At 39.1% G+C, this 9240-nt stretch overlaps 1 protein-coding gene across 1 annotated transcript; it reads right to left on the bottom strand.

Annotated features, from left to right (window-relative positions):
* Positions 1 to 407: 407 nt before the first annotated feature.
* DLK1 (delta like non-canonical Notch ligand 1) lies at positions 408 to 8803 on the bottom strand. Its single transcript, NM_001303184.1, is given in 5 exon segments — positions 408 to 1149; positions 2476 to 2617; positions 7298 to 7428; positions 7868 to 7931; positions 8722 to 8803. Coding segments are annotated over 5 exon segments (1161 nt in total).
* Positions 8804 to 9240: the final 437 nt, after the last annotated feature.

Genomic DNA, 9240 nt, shown 5'->3' with positions numbered 1-9240 from the left:
TTTATTAAAAAAAAAAACAACAAATCAAAACAACAAAAAACACATCACTGAGTAATTTACAGGTACCGTATTTATCAAATAAACTCTGCACAAGTCAAGAAAGCTGCAGAACACTTCCAGTGGTAAATTACCTTTTATTTTACAAAAAATAGCTGCCTTGAAAGTAAATCATGTTAACGTTCACTGCTCTTTAGTTCTTTTTTTTTTTTCTTTCTTTTTTTTTAGATTTACTTTGGGGAATGAAAAATCCTTTGCAATACAGATATGTTTCATTTGTCTTCATTACCATCCAGCACAAGCTACAGAAAATGTACCCACAGATCCTGAGGCCAACCACAGGTAATAAGTTCAGTTTATTTTACATATAGTTATGAAATGTTTCAATTTGGTACCAAGCTTTCCAGGGCCTAGATGGCAGTGTAGTTCTTGGTGTAATTCGTCAATTTGATTTTCTCTGGGAAGATAATATTAACAGAAAGGTTTTCCCCATCACTAGACTTCAGAAGAAAGTTCTTTTTCTTGCGCAGGAGATGACTATATTTGGCATTAGCCAACCACATTTCACATTTTGAAAAAAAAACAATCCCAGTTGTACCCAAAACTACAAGACACGTAAGTAATCCCAGTACAACAAAACATATCACTTGGCTTTTACTGAGCAAGGGATCTGCATTTTGGATTGTTTCTTTCACTGTTATTTTCAGGATTTCATGTTCTTGATGCACTGATCTGTGATGAGATTTTGGGGGAAGCCTGTAATTCTGCATGTTCTTTGTGCCAATATTCACTGCAGAAAGGCTTGTGTTTTTGCTGGTATGTTTGCAGGTGGCACCAACAAATTCTGGCTTACAGATGCATTTGAATCCTCCCTGTAGGTGCTCTTTGCATGTTCCTCCATTCTCACATGGGTCACTTGCACAGAATGTGACACGGCTGCTACAGAGTTTTCCTGTATAGCCATGGGGACATAAACAGCTGAAACCTGCACCAATATCTGTACACGTTCCTCCATTTTCACATGGGTTGGATTCACAGTCATCCCTATCTATTTCACAGAAGTTGCCAGCAAAACCAGAAGGGCACAGACAGGAAGCATGAGGTGCAAAACCATTGTCATCAATGCATGTTCCTCCATTCTGACAGGGAGAGCTGGAAGAGAGAACAAACACATACATATACGGAACTCAATCAAATTCTAAAGAAAGAAGCTATTAGGAAATACTTTGTGTAATAAGAGAAGCTGGTTTTCTTCACAAGAGCCAAATCCTAATGTAAATCCACTGAAGTCAATGAAGTTGAATCAAGAACGAGTTATTAAACAGCTCTGTCAATGCAGGTTGCAATTCTTCTTCTTACCCCTCAGGCAGAATTAATACAACACTATATAAATCCAAACTGAAGAGTTGTGAATGGATTTTAATTTATTCCAAACATTTATCCAAATTAAGCTTCCCAATGTTTTCATAAGCTTAGAGCTATTTAGCTGAGTAACTATCTAGACAAGACTGAACAAACAGACTAGCAGAAAGGCTTTCTTTTCCACCTGATTGTTCATAACATAATCTGTGCATTGTATTGGCAAAGCAAAACACTTTCATGGCAGCACAGTGATTGTTTTTATTCTGCTTCTATTGTGCTCCCTGCAAACAAAAAAAAACTAGAGGTGAATAGATACACTTTCCTGCAAACAGCTGTTGAGACAAAATTTTTGAAAAGGTAACACAAACTATAATAAAAAATGAGATGGTTTCAGCAGTAGCAAAGGAAGCTGTCATGTGAGAATAGTGGCAGAGGAAACCAAGCATTTCTTCAAACTCTTTCAGAACTTAATTATTAATAGCCTGGTACTATTTTTTAAATGGTATAAATTCTTTGAAAGCCTATAACAATATGAGGATAGTGCAATCAAGGAAATTAGCCATAGTCACTAGCCACTGTGTGTGTTTTAAGGAAATTATGGAAGCTGGAGCTGCACAGTCCTTGAGTAACTGAATGGTTATGGTCGGCCTTGAAGAGCCTAGCACCCTCTCTTGGCTTTACAGATCTCATGGAAAATCAAAGAAACTTGGATATAGCAGTATGAAGAAGATTGAAACCTCACATGCAGATCAGATTGAAGGAAATGCAGGGGATTTCTAGGAAGATGGGAAGAAATTACTGGAGAATGCAAATGTAAAATGATTTTTTCTGATTTTTCATGTGAAATAATTTTTTATACTTTTTCAGAAGTAGAAAATATAAAAAGTGTTTAGAAAATGCATGCAACATTTGAAAATCTATTCTTCATTTATTACTGAGCTTCATTTACCTAACATTAAATATGTTTAAGTGAATACTTTATTAATCCTTGAATAGATTTACAGTCCTAGTAGAATAATTATATACTTTAGCATAGAGATGTTGCATCTTAGCAAAGAAATCTGAAGAATGGTCAGGAGTATAGGTTTTAAATTCACATCAGAAACCATTATTTACCCATTAATAATACAAGGTCCTTTCCTGAGATGGCAGTTTTTTCCTGTAAATCCCTGGGCACACAGACAAATATATCCTCCATCACCAGTCTCTATGCATGTTGAGTTATTGGTGCAGGGCTTTGCAGAGCATGGCTGAATATCTGTTTAAAAAAACAATTAAAACATTTTTTAAAAATTTATTAACACTGTTCAATGAAATGAATGCTAAATAGTCAGCAGAAGAGCAAGGCAGGGCTCAATTAAACTTAGGAGGAAAGTTCAATTAAACTCAGGAGAAAGAATCAGCAAATAGTAAACAGTGCTTTAAATAAAACGTAGCTTCAATGGCCATTCATCCTACATTTTACAAGTCCTGATTTATTCCTCCCTCTTAACATGAAGTACAGATTGTTCAATTATTGCAAGCACTTTGAGCTCATTTCTTTTCCTAGGTGTTACTTTTGAAATGAATTTGGACTGTTCCAGTACGTAAATAACTAATAATATCAATAAAATATTAGTAGGTAAGAAAGAAGTTCTAAGTAGCTTAGTCATCCTTTCCCAGTCTTGGCATCTCCATGAGCAGAATTCTGTTAAAGAAAATAAGAATCAGGAATTCCTCATGCTCTCTAACCAAAAGTCTATCATTTTGTGTTTGTGAACAAACATTTCATAATAACAGAGATTGGCAGGTTATAAAGACTCAAGATTTCATCATCTGTCTGGGTCACATCTAACCCTTACAGAGCTGCACCAGAAGAGAGAGCTATCTGACATGTTTTGACCAAAAGTTACACATCTCTTTTTTTCTTTAGAGTTTTCCTGCTAACGGATTTCCCAATTGAACTACTACCAATTTTTACAAATAACTAAAATTAAATATACAAACAAGTACAGATTTAGCCATCTAATGGAGCAGATGCAGTGAAGAGTTGGCTGCAAGGCATCTGACACCTCACATATTCATCTCCATACATATACTAAGAATCACTGAATGATAAAGGTTGGAAAAGATCAGCTAGTCTAACCATTAGCCCATTCCCTCCACACCCTCTAAATCACATCCCTCGGTGCCACATCTCCATGGTTCTGGAACACCTCCAGGGATGGCGACTCTACCACTTCCCTGGGCAGCCTGTGCCATTGCATCATCACTCTTTCAGAGAATAAATTTTCCTAATATAGAAAATAAAAAGGATTTAAGGGCATTTATATTCCACTTCCCACAACATAACGTGAAAGCTAGTTGATATCATGAGGTACTGCTAAATTTTAACCACAGCAAAACACTTCAATAGCCTTAGCTTTTAAATATAATCTTCCCTGGATAAAAAGCTCTATTTTCTAATGTGTTTGCCTGTTCTTATTACAAGAAAAGCACTTTGCACGTGCTTTAAGATCCAATTTTCACAAGGACTTGAATAAACTTGAATGCTTTTTGGAATGGTGTTGTTTGCCACCTATTTTGGCAGGCTTTAAAGGCAGCTAAAAAAATATGAACTCTGATGCATGAGCGAGGAAACTCTGAAATGTGTATGTGGATAGGCATATGTATTAATAGGTATATACATATATGAATATGTACATTACTACAAGTAATTTACGTAAGGAATTTGGTTTTTAAACACAATTTAAAAGCTTAGAGTATCATATCCTTTTAAAATGTAAGCACACAGATAAAGCAAATACTCCATATTCTCTATTCTCTTTAGTTTTCCTCTCAGAAGACCAAAATCCAAATAATTTAATTGCTTCAAGTGGTAGCTGAGTCTCAGATGAAAATTGAAAAAAAGATTGTACATTTACACATGTATTATGAATAGCTGCAATCACATTACCAATAAATTAATTAACCCTTTTGTAAAACCAAGCAGTCATGCTGTAGTGCATGAAGTGATCATTCAGTGTTTTTCTCAGGAAAGCATCACAGTGACTGGATGTCGGGTTAGAAAAGGTTCAGCACCAGAGGGCAGTGGGCATGGAACAGGATCTGCTGGGGCAGCGGTCACAGCCCTGAGCTGCTGGAGTTGAAGAAACGTTTGGATAACATTCTCAGACTGAGGCTTTGCTTTTTGGGTGGCCCTGTGTGCAGCCAGAAGTTGGACTGGATGATCACTGTGGGTCCCTTCCAATTTGGTATATTTTGTGATTCTATGGTTCACAGCACAGCAGAATTTGTCTCTTGCATGTCTACCATAGGTATTAGCAAAGAGGTAAGTTAGCAGTATTAACACTTAGACCAGCTCACAGATTTTTTTCCTTAAGTGACATGCCTAGGCATGTGACTGTAATAATAGTCATAAATGACACCAAAAATACCGGCCTACATGTTTACAATGAGCCCAATCTATAATCTGCATGCCTGAGAATTATAAGGTAGGTCATTCTTTATCTGAAATGAGAAACAGGTGGCCAGCCCATGCTGAATATAAAAACACTTGATGACCCAAAACTGCTCCAGAAAGGAACTTTCATGATCCATACTAAGATTATACACTAAATTTCCTAGAAAACAGAGAACACCATCATTCAAAAAATATCTTATTTTCTCTTGCGTTTAGCAAGCAAATAAGCTGCTAAGACTACATCTATATTTTACAGATATTTCAGGTGTTAACAGTGGCCAAATGAATTTGTGGGTTTTGCCATCTCTCTGTTGACAATTGCTCACAGCTGGCAACAATGAAACAGTGGTTTTGCCAAAAATTCCCTGGCAAATATGACACTTTCTATAGCAGCAAAAAGGAAGAATGCCAAGGGAATGACAAAGCTGTGTTACTCAGTCCTCTGTGAGTCTCCCCAGATACAGTACAAATGGAGCTTTTTAACAAGGCTTATCTCATTACACACCTGAAGCTAAAATTTGCTGCCACTGGCTAAAGCATGTCAACTAAAATCATTTGCATGTGAAAATGTAACAGTTGTGGCCTCTGGACATCACATCATAAATTCAGTATTGAAAGAGTCAAGGAGTGTGGCTTTTTATGTAAGAAATTGAATGTGTTTGTATTATGACAACTAAAAAAAACAGTTATATGTATTTGTCAATGATCCCCACATGAATGGGAACATTCGTTTTGTTCTTTTTCCTAACCTTATCAAGCATCATTTAGTGGTACTTGTTAATAAGTTATAATGGTCTGTAATGACTTTATACATTCAGGAAACCAATACCATTTTGGCAGAGGGTGTTAGAGGTTGAACAATTAACCTAATTTGAGGATACAGTGCATTCATGGATCAGTAGAATAATTTCTAACAGCCTTCCAGTGGCAGAAAAGAGACTGGGTCTTTTGTTGCAAAAGAATGCATTTAGAGTAAGTCCACTGAGATGGACCTACTCCGTGAATCCACTGAGATGAAAGACTTTCAATGTAATATAACCATCTTTTCATCTGCAGGGACATTCCATTTTGGCTGAGTATTCTTGGCACGTCTTCATTGGGATCTAAATTCAAATTGGCAAAGAACATTGGAGATAACTCTGAGTGTTGAGAGAAGTAATACTTTCTGGACTTAAATAAAGGATATCCATTTTATATTGAAGAATGATCACAATTAATGCTCATTAAAATATTATTTTTCCACAAATATATGGTTACAATTCCCAAAGATTTATTTTCCATCATAAATACCAACTCAAAAAGGTTGCAAAACTCAGAACTGTGATGATATTTAAGTGCCAAGATATTCAGCTAGACCCTTAATGTGGTTCTTTGAAGTGTGTCCAACTTGAAAACATAACCTTTACTTGCAGAAATCTTTAGTTTTGTAGCTCCATGTCACTGCAAGTATGTGATCAACCAGAAATCTTCTTCTAGTCATCCTGAAAATTTTATCCAGTTCAAATTGCATCATCATTAAGTACTGTTTTGGGCATTCATTGACAGCCATGCTCTATAAATTGTAAGCTGTGTAACAATGAAAGCCCAAAATAGAAGCAAAAAGAACAAGGCCTTGGACACTTGTCTTCTTCAGATGTATCTCTGCAGGCTGAACAGGTGCATGGTCCTGGATGCTCATGCGGTTTCTGCACCCTCACATCTCTTGGCTGAACACTCATTTGCCTACATCAGCCAACATAAACTAGCTCAGCAAAGGCCAGCTCCTCAAATTGCTGATGCTATCTGGCACATTCTGACAGGAAAGGGGTGAGTGAGCGCGCTCTGCTTATCCCTCAGATCTGGGAGGAAGGCAGCATTTTGCCTGGTCAGACCTTTCTCTGACTTATACCAATGCTATTCCATTGAGCTATCACAGGATTAAGGAACAAAGAATTATAACATTTTCTTTTTCAATAAGTATTCATATTAAGCTCTTATTTTCCCATACAAAAATTTACATATATATATTTATATATATATATGTAGTGTGTCATATAAATATTTCAAATTAACTAATATATACAAAAAGATGTGTTTTCATCATAAAGATTAATGTGACAATGATGAATAGTTGTTTGTTAGCATTATTCATAATTATCAATATTTAAAGTAGAATGAGGAGTGTACGCTCACTCACACATATACCCAAATACTGAACACACTGAATGTTTTGGAAGAGACCTCAAAGCCCACCCAGTAACAACCCCTTAGTGTGGACTGTCTGCCCCCCACCAGCTGCCCATCCAACCCAGCCTTGTGCACCTCCAAGGATGGGGCACCCACAGCTCTCTGGGCACCAGTGCCAGAGCTTCTTATGTGCCGCTGCCCAGAATCTCCTTATTGTCTTGCTCTAGCATTCTTTTAAAATTAGTTATCCATAAGATCTTTTGTATGTCTCCATCACCAGATGGGGCTGTTTCATCTCATTTGCTCAAGGAAAAGAAAGGATGTGCAAACCTATGTCACAGAGGCTGCCAACCCAGCCCTCCTCGCAGATGCACTGCCAGGGTTTGACACAGCTGCCATGCAAGCACCCAGGGAAAGGGACACACTGATTGCAGAGAGCACCCTGCCAACCAGGCAGACACCTGAAAGAGATAGGAAACAATACACAAGCATGGTTTATTTTTAATAAACATAATTACATGGATGTTCTTCTTTTCAGAGTGCAATAAATAAACTTTTGGATTCAAAATTGGACCGTGCAGTGTATCCGATCAAAAAGATAGCATTGATACTTCCAGGATACTAGAAGTATTTATGAAAAAACAAACAAACAAAAAACTGGTTCATGCAATGACAATAAATAAATGGTAATCAGCTTTTCATACTGGGATAATTAGGTTAAAGAGACATCTAGATATACCTCTGTTCTATCACTCCAGTTATGGTATGGTAATAGAATGCTGCCTCATTACTGTATCATATTTGCAGAGAATACACTGTTTCAGCTTCTATTTTAAAGAACAATGAATTATTGAGAAGGTCTGTTTCTGAGCTAAGGCTCTGGCTGACAGATCTTTTTACCTGCATTCACTGGGAAATTCACAAAACCCGTTCACTGGGTGGCAGCCAGCTTTACAGCTCACACCTAAAAGAAGAAATTTTAATACCAAAATAGAAAAATCAGCACTTAGGGTAAAAAAAAAAAAAAAAAAAAAAAAAAAAAGTGTCCTATATACATTACTGATGTTTTAAAAGAAATCAGACTGCAGAGTGAGAAAAAGCAACTCAAGACTGCATAGTAGTATTCTGATTTCTGTCAAATATGTGTTTCTGCAGTGTAAAGGTTTTAAATGAACCTGGGGCACGTTACAGGGTGTTTCTATCAGGTAGGAGAACTATAAGGTAGGAGAATTGACATAAAGAATTGACTGCAAAAGAACACAGAATAAAACACAATAGCAAAGTGTGTGTGCTCTCAACTACTTTAAAAGGGAAATTTCAGAACAGACACACATATGCCACTACACAACACCCGACTACAGCTGCATTATTTCAGAACTACTTGAAACGCAGTAATGCCTTTTATCTGGAAAAAAATATATATATCTATTTAAAACTACTTACAAGCTCATTTCCACCTTATTTCTGAAAACAACAACATCAAAAGATTAAATCTCGGAAGAGTAACTCAAGTTTATTACAACGATATCTCAGCTACTTTTCTCCCTCCCTCAGCCATCTGCATCGAGAAGCATTAAGCCACACCACGAAGCAGCACCGCTAACCGCTGCCCGGCAGGCGAATGGCACGAGGAGCGCCTCGCACGGCGCATCGCCGCGCCTCTGGCCGGAGCTATCGCTGGGGAAGGCAGAGCTCTCCGCCCGGCCTCGGCCAACTCCTCCAACTTTCCCAAGTCGCTCCCGCAGAGGGGTTACCTGGGGCGGCGGGGAGGACGAGGGGCAGCAGGCAGCAGCAGCAGCAGCAGCAGCCGAGGAGCCCGGCGGCGCGCAGCCTCATGTTGGGGCCGCTGAGCGCGGAGCTCGCGCGGATCCTCCGGGGTGGCGAGGAGGAGAAGGAGGAGGAGGAGGAGGCACCCGCGGCCTCCGCCAGCAGAGCCGGCGAGTTGCGGTGCGGTGGGGCGGGAGGACAAAGCGAGAGGGGAGCGCTGCCCGGCTCCCCCCGGCCCGGCTGTGCAGAGCAGCGGGTACCGCGCGCGCACCCCGCCTGTCGCGATCGCGGCGAGAGGAGGTTCGTGGCGGGGCGCGGCAGGAGGGAGGGTTGGGGGGGGTGACTTTGAGCACGCCTCTTACCTCGGGATCGCTGTCCTCTAAGAGCCAGTGCTGGGCTCCGGGTTTCTGAAGACTTCTCTCCCAGCGCACATCAGAGCAACTTTTTTTTTTTTTTTTTTTTTTCGGGAGAGACCCCTGCAACGGCAGTACAGGCAAAGCTTGTTC

Source organism: Meleagris gallopavo, chromosome 5 (assembly GCF_905368555.1).
Source record: "Meleagris gallopavo chromosome 5, MGAL_WU_HG_1.1, whole genome shotgun sequence".
NCBI lineage: Eukaryota > Metazoa > Chordata > Aves > Galliformes > Phasianidae > Meleagris > Meleagris gallopavo.
This window is presented reverse-complemented; position numbering and strand designations above follow the sequence as displayed.